The sequence below is a fragment of the Gasterosteus aculeatus genome, chromosome 7, assembly GCF_964276395.1.
Source record: "Gasterosteus aculeatus chromosome 7, fGasAcu3.hap1.1, whole genome shotgun sequence".
Lineage (NCBI taxonomy): Eukaryota > Metazoa > Chordata > Actinopteri > Perciformes > Gasterosteidae > Gasterosteus > Gasterosteus aculeatus.
The window spans coordinates 8,228,442-8,250,269 of NC_135694.1; the positions used below are offsets into that span (position 1 = coordinate 8,228,442).

At 46.9% G+C, this 21,828-nt stretch overlaps 1 protein-coding gene across 4 annotated transcripts in view; it reads left to right on the top strand.

Moving 5' to 3' along the window:
* The window catches only part of LOC120821676 (protein phosphatase 3 catalytic subunit alpha), a 51,743-nt gene that overhangs the window by 27,658 nt on the left and 2,257 nt on the right, over nt 1–21,828 (top strand). Inside the window, exons 3-14 of one of the 4 annotated variants that reach the window (XM_040180533.2) lie at nt 629–753; nt 1,309–1,420; nt 1,872–2,017; nt 2,877–3,016; nt 5,945–6,022; nt 6,915–7,009; nt 13,126–13,251; nt 13,730–13,801; nt 15,044–15,070; nt 16,102–16,186; nt 16,786–16,883; nt 19,585–19,614. In XM_040180533.2, coding sequence (XP_040036467.1) covers nt 629–753; nt 1,309–1,420; nt 1,872–2,017; nt 2,877–3,016; nt 5,945–6,022; nt 6,915–7,009; nt 13,126–13,251; nt 13,730–13,801; nt 15,044–15,070; nt 16,102–16,186; nt 16,786–16,883; nt 19,585–19,614 — 1,134 coding nt within the window. The remainder of the gene's footprint in view (nt 1–628; nt 754–1,308; nt 1,421–1,871; nt 2,018–2,876; nt 3,017–5,944; nt 6,023–6,914; nt 7,010–13,125; nt 13,252–13,729; nt 13,802–15,043; nt 15,071–16,101; nt 16,187–16,785; nt 16,884–19,584; nt 19,615–21,828) is intronic. The other 3 variants (XM_040180536.2, XM_040180535.2, XM_040180538.2) reach the window with 3 other exon arrangements.

Here is a 21,828-nt window from a genome sequence, read left to right on the forward strand (position 1 = left end):
GACTCTCCCTGGACACAACCCCCCCCCCCCACCAACAGGCTGTTGGCACTATTTCACAATACATCCAAATGGAGACCACTGAAAGCTTTCCAGTAGTTTCAGCCAACAAACTTTGAAGTGTATTTGATGAGGATGCGCTTAGAAAGCCCCTCAAGGATTGGCCGAAAGAGGATGTGGTGGACAAGCAAGCTGCAGCCAGGGCTTGTTATTCCTCTCCCTCTTGGTCAGCTACTTAAATAATTAAAAAATAGTAGGCACTGGGGTAAGAGCCTTTGAGCGAGTGGAACTTGTCTGAAGATTGCAATAAGACCGGTTTTTCTTTGCGATGTTATTCGTGGCATCTGTTATATTGGCCAGTGTTCTTTTGACGTTATTTTCGGTTGTGTCCTTTGGATTATTTTCCTGCTCTAAGCGTGGGCTGCGAAGCTGATTGGGGTCCGATGCTTTTTTTATTTTTCAGTCACAGATGAGCAGCTTGTGTTCATAAAACATTGTTCAACAAAGCAAACTGATTAAAAATGACTCAGTGAAGCGCCAGATAGACTGTTGTCGCTCTTATTATGAGAACCCACCAAAGTAGATCTAGGATTAGGATCTTACACGTATGTGCCTTTGTTTCCTATTCCAGTGTGTGGAGACATCCACGGGCAGTTCTTTGACCTGATGAAGCTGTTTGAAGTGGGAGGATCACCAGCATCCACGCGCTACCTTTTCCTGGGGGACTACGTTGACAGAGGGTATTTCAGTATTGAAGTAAGTCTGGGTATTTTTTTAATTTATTTATTTTGTCCTCACAAGGGCCTAATCAAGTGTGACACACTGTGTTTATTAATAGCTTTCTTTGAGCGAGGATCAAATCAAGCTGCAGATATTGGCGTGTTGATAGGGCTTTGTAATAACTTCAAATACAGCCCAGATAGCAAATCACAGTATCGCAGCCTTATATAGAGGGAGTCCATACTACCAAGTAAAGTAAAGTATTTATTCTGCTGCTGCATATTAGAATGAACAGATCTGTATTTCTTGCCATCTCATCGCCTGAAACCGTACTACTTTTATTAATAAAACATACTGTAATGGAGTGTGCCGTGCCTGTCCTCTGATGGCTCCTCTGAAGGATTGTCATCTCCTGCAGCAAGCCTGAACTATGTCACCAAATGTACTGCATGAATGTTTCATGATGAGCAGAATTGCTTGTAATATGCCATCTGTGATATTGACAAAGTCTGACAGTTCATGTTTCCAGTTTTATTTAAAAGATGACAACCTAACTGGTCCCCAACCATTTTTTGTGCTTCTTTGTTTCAGTGTGTGCTGTACTTGTGGGCCTTAAAGATCCTTTACCCCAAAACACTGTTTTTGCTGCGTGGGAATCATGAATGTAGACATTTAACAGAGTATTTCACATTTAAGCAGGAATGTAAGTAATGCTTTGTCACTTTTTCCACCTTTTGATCTCGATTGAGTCCAAGCGTTCTGATCTGTGACTCCTAGTATAGATTTAAAGGAGGTCTGAGTTCTTCTTTCTGAGAAGCTGTTTATTATGCCTCCAGTTCAGCCATCGACCTGAAACACTCACTTAAAGGACTTACCACCATCTTTGACCTTAGCGATGTGTTCGGGAGTCAGAATTATTTCTGCTGCACTCTGGCGGAGAACGGGGGGGAGAGGGGGGGATACAAAAGAGTTGTGAAATTATGCTGTTTCTTAAAAATGTGTTTGGGAGGTTTTATGGCTCGTTGGAGAGCCTCTCCTTCTGCAGTCTAGCACACTGTGAGCCTCAGTGTACGAGTGTGTTGTTTGACTTGGAATGCTTACCTTTCCCTGCCCTGTCTGCCCCCCCTCCTCCTCCTCCCCCCACCCCATGACAGGTAGAATTAAGTATTCAGAGAGAGTGTATGACGCATGTATGGACGCCTTCGACTGCCTTCCCCTGGCCGCCCTTATGAACCAGCAGTTCCTGTGTGTACACGGAGGACTGTCTCCAGAAATCACAAATCTTGACGACATCAGGAAAGTATGTGTCTGATTTGAGACCATTTTCTCGATCATTTCATAAAGCTACAGTTTTGCTTGTGCTTGCTTGGCGTGTGTGTTTTGACAGCAAGAGGGGGGGGGGGGGCGTTAATGGCTTTAAAAATACAATTGCAGCTCCCTGAAAGCCTTGTGTACTTTGTGCATTCATTCAAAGTTAATGAGGAGATAACTGTATTTCTTTTAGCGTGATAGGCTCTGTAAATAACAACCTCTGTTGCAATGCCTGAAGTAATTCTCCCGGATGTGTCTCAATTACTGCTCAGGACTCGGGACACGAGGGAATGTAAGCTACAGGTCTGGTCTTTACTCTGATTTAAAAAGAAATAAAATAAAAAATGTTAAGAGACCAAACCTGCTTTCAAATTAATGCAATAATTCCAAATGTATTTTATGGCAGCAATGAGGGGGCATGCATAATGGAATTTGCTCTATTGAATTGTCCATCATTCCACCCAGCCAGTAATCTACAAACTTTTCGTACGAAAAAGATCCGTCCTTGGCTGAACAAGTCATTTATGTTCCTTTGTTCCAAGAAATACGGCTGTCATTGAGTTTCTTTATCATGTCTTTCCAAAGAGAAAAAAAAAGGCTTCCTTGTACTGAAAGCCGAGTGCCGCCTTTGATTACGTCCTCCACACCGTATATTCTAAATATTCCACTCCTTTCTACCCTGAATAGAATTCGAAATCACTCAGCAAGCGCGTGAGTCGGAGTCCCGATTGAATTCCGATCACGCCGCCGCCGCTCTCCCAGAGGTGGCCAAAGTGTATACTCTGCAGCAGAATGCGCATTCACCCAGTCCAACACGGCTGACACAAGTCCCAATTTTTCTTCCACAGTTAGACAGATTCAAAGAGCCCCCAGCATACGGACCGATGTGCGATCTGCTGTGGTCCGACCCCCTGGAGGACTTTGGGAACGAGAAGAGCCAAGAGCATTTCACACACAACACAGTGCGAGGCTGTTCCTACTTCTACAGGTGAGTGGTCCGTCTCTTACAGTCGGAAAAAATATTTAAAAAAAATATTTAAATTTTTTCCTGTGTGGGTCGTTACTTAATTAACTATTTTTGTAATGCCTTATATAATGTCATAAAGCATTCCATCCAACAGCCAGCCAGATAGCAGCTTTGGTTCTGCACTAACATTAAATAGCATCTGGAGTGTTCAGTCTATTAGATTCACATTAAGCCAGGACTTAGTCTTGGACGGTGGAATTAAATGCTAATGTTCTCAGTAACCATAATCGTAAAGCACATTTTTCTTAATTTAGTCTTCGGACTAGTTTTTTTCTTTTTGGCTGTGCTGTACACTGTGTCACAACACAATGAACATCTTCCAAAGCAGAATAATGGAACTCAATGAAAGTTGCTCAAGTACTTAATTAATCATCAACAAAAGACGAAGGCCGAAAAACGAAGAAGTTGAGGATTCACAAACCCCGGCTTCCAAATTCCCCAACATTTGTGCGAACGCGGCGGACACCAAAGAAGTCCCAAAGTCTCTGCCGGCCACCACAGTTTACGCGCCCCCCCCCCCCCATTACCGCCGATCGAACTGAACAAACAGAGGAACAGGGGTGCGGGAAGATCGCGCAGTCACCAAATGTAGTGAACTGGCACGTTACCAGACGGCTCAGCTCTGTTTGTCATTATGGCCCGAGCAATGCTCGCCCGGGCCCCGGCGCGCTCGGGGCAGGCTGGCAGAAGTACTCCGAAATGTCCTGAGGCTCCTGATTTGCATTTCCGTTTTTTTTTTTCTTCTTCTCGTGAACAGGTGTTTCATAACCACTGACTTAATAGTATTTTAATGTCCGGGCTCAGTGATGAACTCCCAGCGCTGCGCCCGTTGTGGAATCGGGAGGAGGAGGGGGGGTGTTTTGCCTGATGGGCTTGACATCTTTCTCTAAGCTATTACACTGCAGCTGAGGAGAGAGCCAACATAGATGTCCGGTTTATAGGGCTCTTTTTTTCCGTGTTTTTGCAGTGAACCAGCACCCTGGTCAGCCTGCTGTCATTTGGTCAAAATTCCTCCGCCGTCCTGTTTTCATCAGTGTCCCTCTTGTCAACATCTGCCCATGGCACGGTCGCTAATTGGCATCACGCTGGCATGCAGGATTTATGAGACAGTTTAAGCCAGATGGAGAGCAATTCCTCAGCTCCCCTAAAACATTCAGCTTCTTTTTTAGCTTCTGTCTTGCAGCAACCTACTCCCCTCTCCCCCCCCTCCACCCCCAGAGCCGTAGGCGCGCTCGTAACTCTTTTATAAACGCAATTCAGCCGTGAAATTGCACGTGTTTTGAATACGGTCGCATCCATTTTAGCCGCCACTCAGCAGCGTGAAAATTATCCGCCTGATTTTTTTTCCTTCCTGTTTTGTTTGTATGGGTATTAATTCAAGCTATTGATATGAAACCAAATGAGAAGCTTTCATTTTCACATAGGAAACATGCAATGTTGAACGCGTTCGACAATCCTCGCTTTGTCCAAGGGGCTCATTAGCATCTGTGTCCTGTTATCAGACAGATGGGAGACGCTCAAAACTTTAAAAAAACACCTAGGACGAAATGTACCTTGTCTGCAGAAGGGCTCCATATGGCATGTATCTAAATCTGTTGCACGAAAAGTGAGAAATAAAACATTTATTCCTTATTTCTTCCCGCCTCCCCCCAAAACTCATTAGGTTTTTAATTCCCTCTCGGCAACTGCTTTTCCGATCCCTCCCAGCAGATGTTTGTTGTGAGGTGTGCGTGTGTTCTCTAATCTACATGAGCCACCACCATCGTTAATGACACTTTCTGAACTTTTGAGTCTCACATCTCACATTTACATTAAGAGATGCAATAAAGCCGCAATAAAAGTATAGCATTTCAGTCAAACGCCACGCTGGATTTGTTTTGCAGGATTAAAGTCAACACAAATCTCTTGGTACTTTTCCCGAGAGGTCGGAAGTCAAAACGTATGGTTTTGTTTTTATTGCTTCACGTGGGCGTTCTTCATTGCTGTGCTCTGATTTTGCAGGGGCGTTGAGCTGGGATTACAGAACTTAATACGAAGTCATAACTGTTTTTTGAACAAACAAAAAAAATCCTTTGAATCCTTGAACAACCAATATTTGTGCATTTTGAGATCGTTCACGGATATTTTTCTGGGGTTTAAAAACAATAAAAGACTACTGATCCATGTAGTAGCATTGCTAAAGGTTTCACACTGCACATTGTAATGGAGATGCCCCCAAAAAAGCCGCTACGTGACTTTCATGTCAATCAGACTCGTCGGCGTCTTCTGCCTCATCGTGGGCAGAGGTTCGTTCCCGTGGAAGCTGGTGCTGAGAAACGACTTGTTGTAGCACAGAGAAGCCTGAAAGCACGCCTCATGGTTGGCGGTACGGTTTTTAGTCTCCCTCCTCACAGACCGAATCCATCGGCGTGAGCATAACGCACGCTCGAACGCTCCCGAACGATCTCCCTCTTTTCGGGAAAAGAAAACCGTCTGCTATGAATCATGTGTCATGCTTGACGTTCCTTCTCCAGAGTCTTTCATTCTCTCTTTCATCTCTTTCATTCTCTTCATCCGCCTACGGCTTGGAGGCTTGTTTAAAAAGGAAAGCACGTTATGGCTTAATGTGTGGATTGTGATACCTTGGCTGGCGAACGCGTTCGAGACCCCTAAACGGGCCGTTTTTTTCAAATTAGGTTAAATTCGAAATTGATATGAAAGCCTTCACTTGCGGGCGACCTTGCTTTTCTAAGCCACACCGGCTTTTAGAACAAATTTAGCTTGAACCCAGTGTACATCCACAGTTTCTCTCAGCACAATCAATAATATCAAGGTTGTATTTCATTATTTCTATTGATTGTTTCTTCTACATCTTACAGTAAACCAAATGTTTGTCTCTTCATTCAACAGCTACCCTGCAGTCTGTGACTTTCTACAACACAATAACTTATTATCTGTCATCCGGGCCCATGAAGCGCAGGATGCTGGGTAAGTGTTGTGGCATTTCTCCGTCTCCCGTCACACTGTCACGCAGCAGAATGACTCAGTCCAGGGTATTAAATGAAAAGCCACCCTGGTGCTCTGCTGGGTTTTTACTCGAGCCGGTTTTCCGGTGCAGTCTGAACCTTTTCAGAGCCGTCGTGGTAATCCAAGGAATGAAAAGCGAATCCTGCATGATGGGAACTGTAGGATCCTCGCGGACCACTTTGAAAAGCGGCAGCTTGATTGTGGCGTTTTTGTCACAACGCCTTGTTTACTTCACATTCAGACGCACTGGAAAGCTTTCTTCTAGAAAGCGGGATTTTTTTAGTGTTTCGACGGGCAGGTGGGTGGATGTGTCAAGCCGATCTCCCCTTTAAGCGGGGTTGAGGCGGCAACACAGTTGTTTACCATTCCCCCCCGCGGTCATGTGGTCACACGGGACCAGTGGAGGCGTCTCAGGTGAGGCTGCAGCCCCGAGCCAATTCAGACCGCGGGGACGTTAGTGACTCTCCTATATGTGTTGCTTTTTTCAAAAATGAATACGAAAGAGTTTGCTGCAAATCCTCTGAAGCTAGTTCACCTCAAGCCAGGTATCCAAAACCACCAAACACGGCACAGACGTTCCCGGTGGCTCCGAGGCGGGGGGGGGGGGGTTGAATGTTGAGGTGGCTCTGTGTGACGCTGACTACACAGGGATTTACTCTCCGGAGGCTGCGCCCAGTGGCCCCCATTGCTGATGCATCAGCTCACAGGACAAACACACGCGAGTGGGGAAAACAAGAGGCCATAAAAACCCTCGCTGCTAATCGTGTCTCGAGGGGATGGACACCCAACGATTACTCCACAAGCACAAGGTTGTCGTGTTTACTAACGCGTGCCTCTCCTTTTGTTTCACCAGATATCGCATGTACAGAAAGAGTCAGACCACTGGCTTCCCGTCCCTTATCACTATCTTCTCTGCACCCAACTACCTAGATGTCTACAACAACAAAGGTAAGCAGCGCCTTCAAAATGAGAAAGTTTCTTATTTGCAGCATTGGGACTTTTCTAAATACTTTTAGCGTGCCATTTTGCACAGCACGGCAAGAACTAATTGAGAGCATTACCAATGTTCTTTCCCACCATCTAAGAATATCGGGGCCAAGGTAGAACACGCCAGCTGACATTGCTTACCGGGGGCTCACGAGCCCACCTGTTTTTATCTCTGGTTTAGACTTGAGAAAAATATCTGGCTCCCTTTTTGGTTCAGTTTACACTCCCTTCCCTCTCCACTATGCTTTGGCTCCCCACCATTTTGCACTGGGCAAACACCACACAAATTAGTTTTTTGAAATTGATAACCAGGGCATTATATTTTGGGCCTGGAAGAGTGAAAGCTCCATAGAGTTGAGCTAATGGTACTGACAACTTTCTCACGTTGTTGGAGGCTTTTGTTTTACTGGCGGAAGAAAATTAGCCTTTTACAGTAACACTAGCACATCTACAGTGATGCTTATGCATCCCATCTTAATAAATAAACAATTTGTCTGCAGCCTCCTTTAACGAGAAACGTTAAATAGTTCCATACATTTCCTCTTAGGGTGAGTCTCTTGTTTTCCAATTACCCCAATACGCTTAAGTCTTAAGTTTCATTCATCGGATAACCATTTTTAGCGTTTTTTAATACACAAAACGTGGACTCCAGTATCGCACTTGTTCGGTGACAATAATCCATGCGACATTGACATTGATCCCGTCAATTCTCGAGATCAAGCTGGTGAGGAATGAAGTGGCGTGCTGCCGGGTCGGCTTGGCACCTGGCGGCGCCCTATGCTGTGCTACGGTGCCTACGCAGCAAGATAGGCTTGCCTCTGTGCTCCGAGTCAGCACTTTTCCCCGGAGAACAGCGAGTATATTGCTTGGGCTGTGGGGGCGGCGATGGGCCAACCACAGGAAATGGAAATGGGAAGGAAAGAGCGATGGTGCTGGTTGCACGTTGCTTTGTTTTGCAATTGCTCTCGTTATGAAATGCCGCTACACGGCTTTGCAGTGCGGGGCTTTTCCGTGTGAGTGCATCTCACGAGGGCGCGGCGGGGGGGCCGGGGGGGCCGTCCTTTTTCTATTTTCTTTTGCCCCATTTGCAGGTGTTTAGTCGATCTAAGATTACAGCCCCGCCCACCCCTCCTCCCGCGGCAGAAACGACAGTTTGGCTGTCTGTCGTGTTGTTTATTATTAGGACCCCATGTGCACCATGCCAACTAATCTTCTGAGTCCTCACGGTCAGCACAACACAATGTGAACAAACAAACGAGCGATCTCCCGCGCACGTTGTTTTTAGTTCCGGCGGCCGATTGGCAAATCGGTTACACCTCTCCCGCTCGATATGGAATATGGAAATTGGTCTGTCCCCGGCCCTCAGCGGCCTCTGGCTGACCTTCAGTTGATCAGGTGCCTGCCAGAGCAAGAGTGGTTATCAGAATGGAAAATTTTACTCCGGGTTTCATTTTTCCAAACTTCAACGAGGCTCGCTGATGCCTCCTTACTGCCAGGACGACGTGTTCTTTATTTCTCTCCTCGTTCACCTCCTGCTTCAACACGAGACGCACTTTTCTCTTCGACCACATCTGTCATAAAGGGGCAAGATTTTTGGCTTTAAAGTAGAATACAGGAGCAAGCGCTAAAATAAAAGTCCCTTAAGCCAAGAAGCTGTGGTCATGTAATTAGTTGGTTCTCAATCTACTTTTATCAACTGCCTGCTGAATGTAATGAATCGGTCTTCTCTGAGCTTCTTGATTGCGCTGGAAGCGAACGGAGGCTGTGCCGTGATTGATGGCCAATGCAATGGGCCCATGAATCTTAAAGGGGAGGGCGGAGGCATCGACAGGTCCAATCAATACAGTGCAGGGAGTCGGCCAGATAAACCAGCGAGACGGCCCGTTCGCCTCCTCGTCTCCCGTTGGAGAAGCAGGAGGAGGCGGAGGACATCTGCGAGGCGCCGCGAGCAAAACGACAACTCTTCCACCAGCAGCAGCGGCGGCCGAGTGGTGACTTGTGGCAGCGTCCGGTCGATCAACACCCGAGCGATGCTCAGGACGTGATTCTATAAAGATGAGGTCCAGCTTCGGGGCCGATGGCGCCCATCAATCCCGTGTCGTTTGGGTCGGGCCGTGCAGTGAGTGGCAGGCGCTGAGCAGCTGTCCGTCGCACCGCTGACCCCCGCAAACAGCTTCTCTGCCCTCCAGCGCTGGCGGGGGAGCAAATGAAAACACAGCAGCAGTGATTTAGCAGTTTTCACTTTCACTTTAAAAAAAAAAAAATTTTTAGGCTTCCAGTCCTGAAGGCACTGCAGTGTAGAGGGAGGGAGAAGAGGGGAACAGCGGCCTGTGGTTTGCAACTGCACACTTTGGCGATTGCTTGCGGTTTTGTATGAACGTAATGCTTTGTGCTGCATTATTATTGACTCGCTCTGAAAGCCAACAACTGAACTTGCAGCGCTGTGTCTTTTTTTATTTTTATAAAGGGATCGTTTGGGTTGGATTCAACCCCACACCTGTTAAAATCTTATACAACCACATAAATGTCCAGTTCCTCCCTTGCGTTCCTGACGGGGAGCTGGAAACAGGACTGATGGAGTGGGAACCCAAATGCATTTGTTGATGTTTTTTTTGTTTTTTTGGAGGCTGAAGCTGTGACGGGGTCGGGACGTCCCTCTAGTTCACTCGCAGGTCAAACTGGACATAGTTCGCTTTTGACGCGCTGCTGGAATAAATAGCAGGAAGGAAGCTACGGGTGATGACGCCAACGCGGCAGGGAATTCATTCCCCCTCCTCCCACCCCTACCCCCACCCCCGTCACGGGGAGAAGAGTTTCCCTGGCTCAGATGCCCACCCATCTGTTATCACTCTGGTCATTAGTGGGCTTCCCTTCAGTTTCCTGTAAACATGCGGGATTAAACATGAAATAATAACAACGACACGCCGTACAGGCTCGACTTGGTCCGCATCTGATCTCGGTATAACATGTGGCCAGTTATGGGTCATTGTCGAGTGCAGTGCGTAGGATTGGGCATTGTTGCGATTTCATCAATTATTGCTTATTTACCTGACTCATGGTTCCGTTTCTCTTTGTATATATTCAAATCTAAGGCTTACTTTATTTTGGTCTCCGGCATATCCACATCAACTGAGCAAACACTGGAGAGCAGCATGAGATGTGGTTGAAAGCTCCAGAAAAGGCTATTAAATGGCGTCTGGAGTGCAGATATAAGCATCATTTTGAGGTCCTCATCTACTTGTTGTCATTTCTCAAACAAATCAAGGTTCTTGCACACAAACCAAGTGGTTGTGTGAACATGGGGGGGGGGGGGGGGGGGGGGCTTCACTTTTCCGTGCCACTACAAATAGTCTCATTGGCCGATTATCTCAAAAAGAAGTTAATTTCAGCATTTATTCATCGATCCACCCGACTGCATTCAGCCCCCACCGTCCACGAGTCTGACATGAAATGGAGGGGAGCGCTGAATGTAATGGGCCGAGGAACGCTTGGCCTGGAATAGTAATCCCAGGGAACTTGATACCAGAGGCCTCAGAGACAGATATGCAGTCACCGCGGACAGCGGGAATCTCCCCCTCTCCTCGCAGCCGACTTAACAGTCCTCGTTACCGGGGCAACCGGCTCAAGGCACTCCCTTTTGAATAATGAATGAGCTGGCGCCCCGGGCTCAGTATCCGTGTTACCGTGGCAGCAGGCTTCGGCCTCAGCTACCCCTTGCTCGCCGCCGCCGGAGCAGCAGAGACACCTAGTGGCTGACGCGCGGCGTCGGGACACGCGGCTCCTACGGGTGTCGGGTGTGTCCGTTCCTTTAAAGGGAATCCGATTTGAAGGCAGGAACGGCGGGGGGAGCTGACCTTCTCCCCCCGCCTCTGCCTCTCTTCCAACCTCCGGGCTGCCGTGGCTGCATTCAATCAACCGCTCCGACCATGTTTATGCAGAATGTGATGTTTATGCAAGGCCTGCCCACGCGCTCGCCCCCCACGCACATGCACCACGACCCGCTGCCCCGTCTGAGTGGTGTGTGTGTGTGTGTGTGATTGTGCATGTGTGTCACGGTGTTTTGCCGCTATTGATAATACCAGGACAATAATTACACGGTACATGATGTTCCCTTACAGGAGATTTTTGTGTATGTGTGTGTGTGTTCGTCTGTGCAGCCTGGGATAAGGAGGCGACTGCAGTGGAATGTAATGCTTTGATTGCACAGTTACTGCACTATATGCATTACCATGACGCATTGATTACACACAGACACACACACACACACTGGGGCCAACTCCAGCCCAGCGGGATGCTTTCTGACCCCTTTTGTGTTACGGCCGAGGTGATCGCTGCTCGGGATGCCGGTTTTGATGAGCTATTCTCGACCGAGGCAGGAAAGTCCCCCGTGGTGACCCAGCCGCGGTGTCCGCTTTCCACCCAACCCGGGGCACCCGACTGGCCCCCGCGTACGCATGACAGGCCAGGGCTTCTATATACAGCACAGATATGAATGTATATATGGAGGGTTGCCCTCGTGCTTTCCTCGGTACCCTCGTTCACACCGTGCCTTAATCACGGGTGAGGTCACGCGGGGCCTTCTGTGGTCTGTGTGGCTTCAATGTCCGCGAGGCCTAGAGACCACGTGTTTATGATACGGCACGCTCTAAATATACACTGAACCAGAGAAATACCCAACATGCAACCTGTACCATTTAAAGTCGGCAGGCGGACTGCTTGATTTCGCTTTTGCTGCGTCATTGTGCGAACCCCTTCTGATTTTGAGAGGAGTGTACAAAGGAACCGTCTCATGATGGTAAAAAGCGAGTAGATAGGAGTAAGCGATTGCATCTCATGGTCCCATGTCCGTGTCAGATGGACTGAAAAATGATCATACGGTGTCCGTGACTATTATCCTTGCTGTGTCCGGCTCATCTCTCCTCCTCCTCCTCCTCCTCCTCCTCCTGAGGGATTGCTGGTTCTCTGTTAACTAATGAAAAGTGCTCAGCCCACAGATCCTAAATGCTGAGCCGGATGTTTCTGTGACATTATTCACTTATCCAATCCTGAGAATGACAGACACGCTTTCCCAACTGGGGGCGGTAATCAATACACAGAGGAAATGTTGCAAAGCGGGAAAAACGGGGATTGATCCCCTTCCCCCCTCATCGACCCCATCAAACAATAGCTACCTTCATTTGATGCCTGAGCAGTTTCAGAGCCTCAATTTACACACTTATTCAGATATATTTGTTCTTCTGTTTAGAGTGTGAGATTGGTAAACGTTTTAATATTAGGACAACACTGTATATTGTATTTTTCTACCTGATCTTTTTATTCGAGGCTCCCAAAGGTTGACTGACAGCATCTGACAAAATGTTGAGTTGCCTCCAGGTGTTGTTGGCGGCGTTTTGGACACTTTGCACTAATCTCGATTGTTTTTTAGCCAAAAAGAGCTCTTTGGTGTTGGTTTTCTGTATTCAGTCTGCACAGAACACCTGCAGCTACTGACTCATTAGCCAGGATTGGGAAAGAACAAAAACAGCCAAAAGTATTCGGAAAGTAAAGTATTAATGTGATTTATTTAGTAAATGATTAAAGAAAAAAGGGCAGTGATTTCCCCCCTTTTGTCAATTTTTGTTTGTAGACATTTTTTGGTTCTTCTTTTGATTTTTTCCAATGTTACATCTGAAACAATCCATCTGATTTTATTGTGCATCCTCTTAGCTCCTCAGACGGCGGTATTTTCCATCCAACCATCTTCTCTCTCAGAGCACTTTGCGGGTAACCCTCTCCTGTCTTAATGACACTTTTACGGTCCGACGGAGGGATCTGTACCTTGATATGTGTTTCTAAGTGGCGGGTGGGAACAGGGTGGCGGCTGGTAACGGACACGGACGCTAATCGCATCTGAAGCTTTCTCTTGGTCTGTTGAAGCATGGACTGCAATATGGATTTCAGACGTGTGCTGTGTGAGCCCATGAAAGACCGAAAAGGGAGATGGCACAAGCTTCGACGTGTATACTGGCATATCGGCCCCTTGTGCGCATGTGCACGTGTGTTAACGAGCACCTTTCCCCGCCTTCTCTCACCCTCAGCGGCAGTGCTGAAGTACGAGAACAACGTAATGAACATCCGACAGTTCAACTGCTCACCTCACCCTTACTGGCTGCCCAACTTCATGGACGTTTTCACCTGGTCCCTGCCCTTCGTCGGGGAGAAGGGTGAGCATGCGCACACACACACACACACACACACACACACACACACACACACACACACACACACACACGTGCACGCGTACATTGTTAGCATGTTTCCGATGTAGTCAAATGAGAACATTGATTACAAGTCGCTTTCTACCCGATTGCACCATTGAGTCGTAATGCTCATTAAGTTTCCTGAGTCGGTCATTGAAAATGTCTCGGCCTCAGGCAATGTGGCGCGGACATTTCATTCATGTTCAAGATCACATGATTTAACAACCAGATATCCTGCAGATCGGCAATAAGTGCAAGTCAGTGAAAGTAAAAAAAAAAAACAATGGTATAATGCCGAGCAGATTTTTGCCTTCCTCGCAGGGGGAGGGTTGAATCTGTCACCTGACCAGGCGTAAATCACGCTCCGATTTGCCGATTGTCGATGTGGGAATAAATAGGGGTCACGTCTGTAAAATATCAGTTTTTTCTCATTTCTTAACAGTGACTGAGATGCTCGTGAATGTCCTGAGCATCTGCTCCAACGACGAGCTGACGACTGACGAGGAGCTGGACGGTAAGCCCACCAGCGTTCCCCCTCCAGTTCGCCTTGGCTCCACTAGAGGGGCTCCTCTGCTCAAAGGGGCGCCTGACCGAGACGGGAGGATTTTTTTCTTTCTTTTACCCGATCGCTTTGTGTCCGAAGTCTTCTCTGGTTCAAACCGCACACTTGGTCATACGATAATGATGCTTCTTGTAGTCCTCTAATGGAGGCAGGTTTCATAAATGTGTTTGGTCACTGTTTATCTGCAGCGAGATGACCTGCTTCCCTCTGCCAGCCCCACCCGTTACTCCCAGACAGGAAATGATCTCACCAGTTCTTCCACCCCCCTCCCTCTCTCTCTCCCCCTCTCTCTTGTTCTTTACTGATGCACACAGTATTACTCTGTAAACAGCACCCATGGGTGTCGCACAGTAAAAACACCGCTGCTACCTGTTCATGAATAATCGGGTAATTCCAATATGTAGCGTTTGGAATTGTTAGGAAGCTGGAATTGATGGTCCTACTCGCGCGGCAGCGTGTTGCTGCCGCCGCCAGAAAGATAAAGACGAAGCGTTTTCTTCGGTGTGATTAAGACATTAAATTTCACAATGAGATCATACAGATCCTTTTTGTTTTCTTCTTCTGGCGCGGCAGCGGTACGCTCCCGTGGATCGGGATGGCGGCATGACTCGCACTAAACGGCCCTTCTGATAATTAGGCGCCCTTGAACGTCTAATTGTCGCCAACTCATTCAATTCCCACTTCATTCGAGCCACTTTATTTTTGCGTTTCCCCGCTTTTGCCTTTTTGTTTAGTCTCAAGCTCATTTCTCTCTCAGGTCTCCCGTGTATGTTTTCACAACGTCGTCGTCTTCCTTTCCTTTTGTCTATTTCTCTCATGACCATGGTCTCTGTGCCGGTATAATCCTTGTATTGCACTGCTCTTTATCTACCTTTTGTTTTCCACGGTTTCCAATTACCATTATGTTGATATTTCAAACCCTACTACCCTATCACACGTTTCTGTTGCATTCTCCTACTTTCTCTCTTTCATGCTGTGATGATGTCACTACCTTGGTTTATTTCATCTAATCTCTCTTTTCTATGTTTTCCAGAGTTTTTATGTTCAAGGCATCGCTTTACCTCACACTTTGTGCTTTCTTGCCTCTTTATTTCGCCGTCTGCGCCATCTCCACCACCTCATCTTTCATTCTGCGATCCGCTGATCTCTTTGTCCTTTCTATTGTCTTCTCTTCTGGGGGTGTTTCATGAGAAGGACAGCTAATTTATCCCCCCAAAAAAGGTACAACCCTTAGCCGTAGTGATGTGTGCAGAGGTAGATAGACGGCCTTTTGTTCAGTGCTTGCTCTCTGCTCTTTTTAGAAGTCTGTCAACTAACAGCGATGTTTAAACTGCAATGTTCTAACGCTGCTGCTGAGTCTTTCTAGTGGTCTCGCTTGAATTCTTTACCACCACAAAGACCCTCAGTGATGTTCCACTTGTATGCTCTCTCACACATGATCAAAGGAAACAGACTTATGGGAAGATTACATTCGCATTAGCTTAAGTAAGCACACATTGAAATAAGCAGTGTTATTAAAGGGGATCCATCCTGTGGAGAAACCCATTTCAAAGTAATATTGGTACGTATATCAAGACCCAGAGTCTTAAACTAGACATCAGGCGGCCGGCTCTTTCCTTTACTCGGCCTTTCACCACACATCAGCTTCATTTCCATCCTTCATACTTTGTGCATTTTCCAAGCTGGCTCCCGGGGGCTTTGCAACTGTTATTGTGCACAGGGAAAAAAAAAATGTCTCCTTCAATAAAGTTTTGTTTTCCAGTCCAGGAAAATCTGCGGTTGAGCCTCCGCAACCGAATCACAACACAGGAAAATTCATGTAGAGTGTGCTCATTGAACATGGCAATATGACACGTTTGGACAAGGACCAGGCCATTTACGGATGATTTAAGGTTTAGTGGTGCCAAGTAATACCTGTCAAAAACTGGTGTGTAGAAGTTAAAGGGACACTAATGGTACAATACAGACGTGCAGCATGAGCGCACGGAATTGCTGGCAATTATTCTGCTGTTGTGATGTGTGGGTGGAGTGGAACTATTTCATATGAGCTGCACTTCAGTAACCTCGCTGTGGCTGCATCGTGTCCGACGGATGCACTTCCAGATCAAATGAACTGTCCAAAACGCTACGGGACAATGAAGTCTGTGTTTCACTTCCCCAGGACATTGTATATCACGCCTGAGTGACAGCTTGGATGACTTGTATGACTGTGTCTGACCTTTGCCCCCCTCCCCCCCTCCACCTCCTCCCAGGTGCCACAGCTTCAGCTCGCAAGGAGGTCATCCGCAACAAGATCCGTGCCATTGGCAAGATGGCCCGGGTGTTTTCTGTGCTCAGGTATGCAAGGGTGGAAAAAATGATCTCGTGTCCCCGTTTGTTGGACCATTGTAGTCGCAATTTCCCTCAGCTCGACGGATGTTTTCTCAGCTCATTGTTTTGGATTTCCAGCCGAAAATGCACTAAATAGTTTCAGTCTCCGTGCTTTCAGGTTCCTTTTAAACCCCCTTCACACAGCCCGCCCGGCACCCAACAGCAAACTGACGAAGTGAGCAAATGGCTGGTGAACGTAGGGGAGCTTTTAGCGGGTTAGAGAGACGTATTTGGAGTTGGTGGAGACCAAAGGAATGCAAAAAGTTTAGTAAATAGGCCTTTTAGTGGCTGGCGGCATGACTTCAAATGAATATTAATGTTGCAACATCTCTGCCGGATGTGTTTAAATAACAACAAAGGCAAATTTGCTAAAACCTTAATCGACTTGATGTTGTGGTTTCAGCTTGTTCCACGGCCCCCGTGTTCAAAATAATGTTTTTTTAATTGTTCTATTCATTCGATATTACAGTGGCACACGAACAAATTACATTTGCAATACAAATATCCTCCAGGAAGCAACGCGTGCTGTGTTAAATAATTTTCCCATTTCTGTGTTGGCGTTTCAGAGAGGAGAGCGAGAGCGTGCTGACGCTGAAGGGACTGACCCCGACAGGCATGCTACCCAGCGGGGTGTTGTCCGGTGGCAAAGAAAAGCTGCAGAATGGTAAGACTGTCACCAAGTGCCCCGAGACCCGCAGCGTTGGCCCCCACAACGGATTCTCCCTCTCTCTCTCTCTCTCTCTCTCACACACGCACACAAATTCCCCTTACGCAGCAGTACCCTGAATAAAGAGCTAGCTCAGTGTTTAGGGGATACTGTGTGTATAAACTCCTCCCGCTTCACCCTGACTGATGGTCCAGGAATTTGAAATTGCTGCCTCGATGTAACGCTGTAGAAGTTGAATGTTTCTGGCAGCTTCTCTCACTTCTTATCCTTTCTATACTGCATAATTGAGTTGCTCTATGTAGCTTTCTTTCCACTTGAATGTAGTTCCATGAAGTATTTGTTTTCCCCCCCTGGATAGACTACTATAGGATATCAAGTTTTACTTACTCGATAGTCTCCCCCTCCCAAACAATGTCCGTACGTGCAGATTTTGTCCCTTTTGTGTTCTCTAGTGTGTCTCCCCCCTGATTAATACTATGTCTCCCCGTCTCTTTCTCTATTCCACTGGTTTTATCTCAAATATTACCTGTATTTTTTTCTTTCTCCTTTCTTTCTAGAAACCGCAGGTATAATCTGTTGTGCAAGTATTCTGTTGTGTTGTTTTTTCTTTTGTGAGACAAGTTTAGCGTTCAGTCCACCCTCTTATGTTTAATTCCAAACACTCCCTAAACGAGTTGGCCGTGTGGCTGCGGCGAGGAAGTAAAGGCCTTCCGGAAACGCCTTTTACAAACACTTCAAATTGACTTTCCTCTATTGCCCAAATTGGCGCGTTAGTGGTGGATCTCGGCAGAGCTCCGTGGGGAGACAGACGCGGGATGAATTGGAATTGACACAAGCGACTGTGAACGAAAGGGGGATCAGCGCCGTCTGCCTTTCCTTTACAAAATGAAGCAGAGATCCAGACGACTTCCCTCTCCTCTCACAGGTTCTCACGCGTCAGCTGGCTCCTTCCTAAACGCGGGCAATGCTACGCCACAAATATCACCTATAGCGGTTGTTTATGTGTAGAAAGCGAGATCTCCGACATCTCCTCTTCATTTTAAACATAACATTTGCCAAACAACAGATGGAAACGGGTTGTGATCACAATGGTAAAATCCATAATGAGAATTTATGCAGTGTTTTTTAAAGTCAAAAACAAGTCATGTTAAGTTCGCCATCATCAGCCACTAACACAGCAGGAAAAACGTATTAACTTCTTAATGGAACGGAAATGTAGTTTTATCACTAACAGAACATGTGTTTATTTTTAATTATAAATTTCACAGGTCTGCTTAAGCGTTAACATTTTGAAAGATGCACGAAGCAGATACAATGATGGGGAGTTCTTGGCTGCAAACAGCGGAATAATATCTCGTTGTTTCCCACAAATCACGTAAAAGAAAACTTCGCCCCAAAGCTAGATTTTGCTTCAAAGTGACCAAATTGGAACGAAATAGCACGGAACAGAGTTGGCGATTCTGCGTATGTCATTTAGGGAGGCTGGGAGGCTTCTCTCCGCGTGATGTAGATTCAAATAATAAGTCTTCAACCTCAAACAAACTGTTTTCAGAGGACTTAAAACCACTACACACCCGTGCGTCCCTCGAATCGTGTTCCTGCTGATGTCCTTTAAGACAACGGCGGCCCTGAGGATTCACGCGTTTACGTTTTTAAGAATAGTTGTATTCCAGCCCGTCGTTGAGCAGCTGACACCACAGAGAACCCCGGTGAAGGCAGAGCGATGTTCAGAGATTCCTGTTGCAACATCGGTAGAATCACATTGCTCCGCTGCCCCCTCAGCCAGTGTGCTTCTACTGTGATGTTGACTCCATCCGCCATTCTGTTCACACTTTGTGGCTCTCGTGCCTTCTTGTAATCCCCCCCCCCCCCCATGGTAGTGTGTCCTGTAGGCTTCAGTACTGTATAGCCGTTACCTCACCGTCACCGCCGGCCTCATCCCTGTCTTTGTGTAAAGCCGACTCACGGCAGTGTACTGTGTGTAGCTATTATCTCCACGACGACTGTGAGGAATTTGGTAAGTGGTTGAAACGCCGAAAAGGGTGTTTCTACCTCCCCCCTCTCCCCCACCGCCCCCCCCCCCCCCCTCCCCGCACCTCACAAAAGTAAGCTGGCATTTTTGATATTTCCTATCAAAAGATGCTCACCAGTTCCAGATGCTGCTTCGCGTCGCACGCGACACGGCGGTGACGCCGCTCGCCGCGTCGGCGGCGCTGCGACTGCACATTAACAACCGCGGCCACGAAACCCACAATCTCACCGGCACCTAAACTGTACTCTTGTTTCCCATTCGTCCTATTTTCCACACTCCTTTCTCCATGTATGGCGTCATGGCAAAGAACTAATCTATTTTCCAGCTTCCACCTGTTGTATTTGCTATGGATGTGCGTCCCTGCCGTCACCTCATCGAGTCACTGTCACACCTCAAAGACACAATCCTCTCCAATGGCTCACATGTGTCACCATCCCTCTTACAGATCTGGAACTCATCTTAAAGCTAATCCCCCCCCACACACACTCGTCTCCTCTCCGCTAACATCCATGTGTCCTGTGTCATAAAACTGTGGCGGCGGCGTTAACCGTCTGTTGTGGTCATTGATTGGCTGTCTTTGCTGCTCATTGACTTGTGCCGAAAGGACAAAATGAACTCTGCTCACTTCTCTCATTCGTTTTGCAACCCCCCTCTTCTTCTCTTCAGCTACTATTGAAGCTATTGAGGCTGACGAAGGTAAATGGGTCCGGCCGCCCTCTTCTGTTGCTTTTGTCGTGGCAATAGACGGGGGGCTCCGCTGGGTTTTCATTCATCTCGCTGGTGCTTGAATCGAGTGTGTTGGGTGTTTGGGCTGAACGAAACGTGGCACAGTGTTCGCAGGGAAACGGTGATTAGGAAGTTTCTGTGGTCACGCGATGTTTCAAAGCGGAACGGGTTTTCATGGCACAGGTTCGTCGCACCAATCTTGAGTGAGTGCAAAGCAAGTTCTTTTCAATTCTTACACAAAATTCTGTTCGGTTATTTGTAGTAAACAAAAACAGTACTTTTGAATTCCCATTTCTAAATCTTTCCCAGGAAAGTGCTTATCATTACACCAGTACTTTCCATTTAAATGTATATTTCATAGAAGATTATCAGACCATCCAGGTAGAGGATAAAGGGTTGCTTTTATTCGAGGTCATGCACATTCACACACTCACTATGTGGGAGGTGTAAACAAACGGGCGTCCTCGGGTCATCCGGCTTTTACTAAACGCCGGAGCCACCGGCTGGCCAGCACAAGCACGCAGTCACCAACGCACCGATCACTCAAACACTGCTCGCTCGATCTTTTCTCAGCATTTTAGTTTTCTTATCCGAAGCCGATGGCGTTTTGGAGACCCTTAAACAAGAAAGCAATTGGTTTGCACTCGCACAACTGGGGTAAGCCTGGCTATGAAAGCTCATGATGGCAGTTCCCCTTTGAAGCACCTGAAGCAGTTGTGCACTGTTGTTGCTGATGCATTCGTATAGAAATACCTCAGTGGAGCTGAATCTGATTTTAATAGAGTTAAAATGCTCTTTGGAATCCGAAATTGGACTCCTCCCTAAAAACCATACATTTCACTGACACCGCCTCTGGCGCAAGAACAACCTCAACTGCGGGCTAAATAGCGGTTTGCCAGCCGCTATTTACGTTGGAGTTGTCCAGCACTTCAGCCCCGTGGCGGACAGTCCATTGTAGTGTCGAGACCCGTTCTCCGCTTCTCTCTCCGTGTGGATCCTCTGTGGCCCTGTTGTGTCGTCGTGTTTATTATTCTTTTCTCTCCCTGTGAGCTGCTAATAACCTGTGTCTGACCTGCGCTCCGCAGCAACACAACTACACTACCCATCATGCCCCGCTCCACGAATTGTCGTAAAATTTTAAGCCCCCCCCCCTACCCAACACACTTCTAATTCTAGTAAAGGTTTTTTGTAATTATACCTGCCCCCCCCCAAGCCTTTATGAGAGGTGGAAGTAACACAATCAACCTTTTTGGGCGTTAAAATGTCCTGAAAAGAAACGTGATCAAGCTGAATAGTGGAGCAATAAGGCAATACTTACAATCCCTTTTGAATTGAATAAAACAATTCTAACAGTTATTTGTTCCATTGTTTCAGCTCAATTGAATCTTGTTTTTATTGAACCCCCCCCTCTATATCAGGGGTGGCCCCGATAACCTCCAGCGAACCCTTAAATTGCTGCACGCTCCAAGCAGACATAAGGAGTCGCTAGCAGCCGAGTACCCGTGTAGTGTCTTTCGTACGTGAGCTCAGTCTCGACGCGGATCTATTCTGTGGAAGTGATCGTCTCCGTGGGCTCCACTAGAGTGTGTCTAGTTTTATTTTCCTTCCCTCGTTTGTTCCTTTTTTTCCCTCTCTGTTGGATCATTCTCCTTCTTCCCTTTTTGTTGTTTTCAATCTGTGACGTGACGTGACGGGGCAATCTGGATGTGAGGGGTCCTCAGGTGTTCTCAAATGTGCCCAAGTTAAGATTCCATTTCATTTTGCACACAATGTTTAAGATTGACTGAGTGGCAGTTGAAGAGGGTCATTAGATGGTCCGCTGCTGTCGGAGATTATAGCGTGGATTGACGGCACGGTGAAAACCTGTCGACCCTGATCCCAGAAGGGCCCCCTATAGATTTAGAAGGATTGTTCGATCCTCTTGTCCGTGCAGTTATACCATTTTTAAACTCGATGTGTTATCATTTCATAGAAATGTTTTGTACCTTTTTATAGTGATTGTTCTTCTGTTATTAAGCTACAAACACTATATATGATGCATACGTAAATATGGTGGACAATAAATGCTGTGGTTCATAAACAACATAATTTACCAGCTACACCAGCGGCTGGCGCTTCACCTCATATGAAAAGTACACAGTTGTGTTGCATCACACACACATAGTTTAACATAGGAGTTGGTGT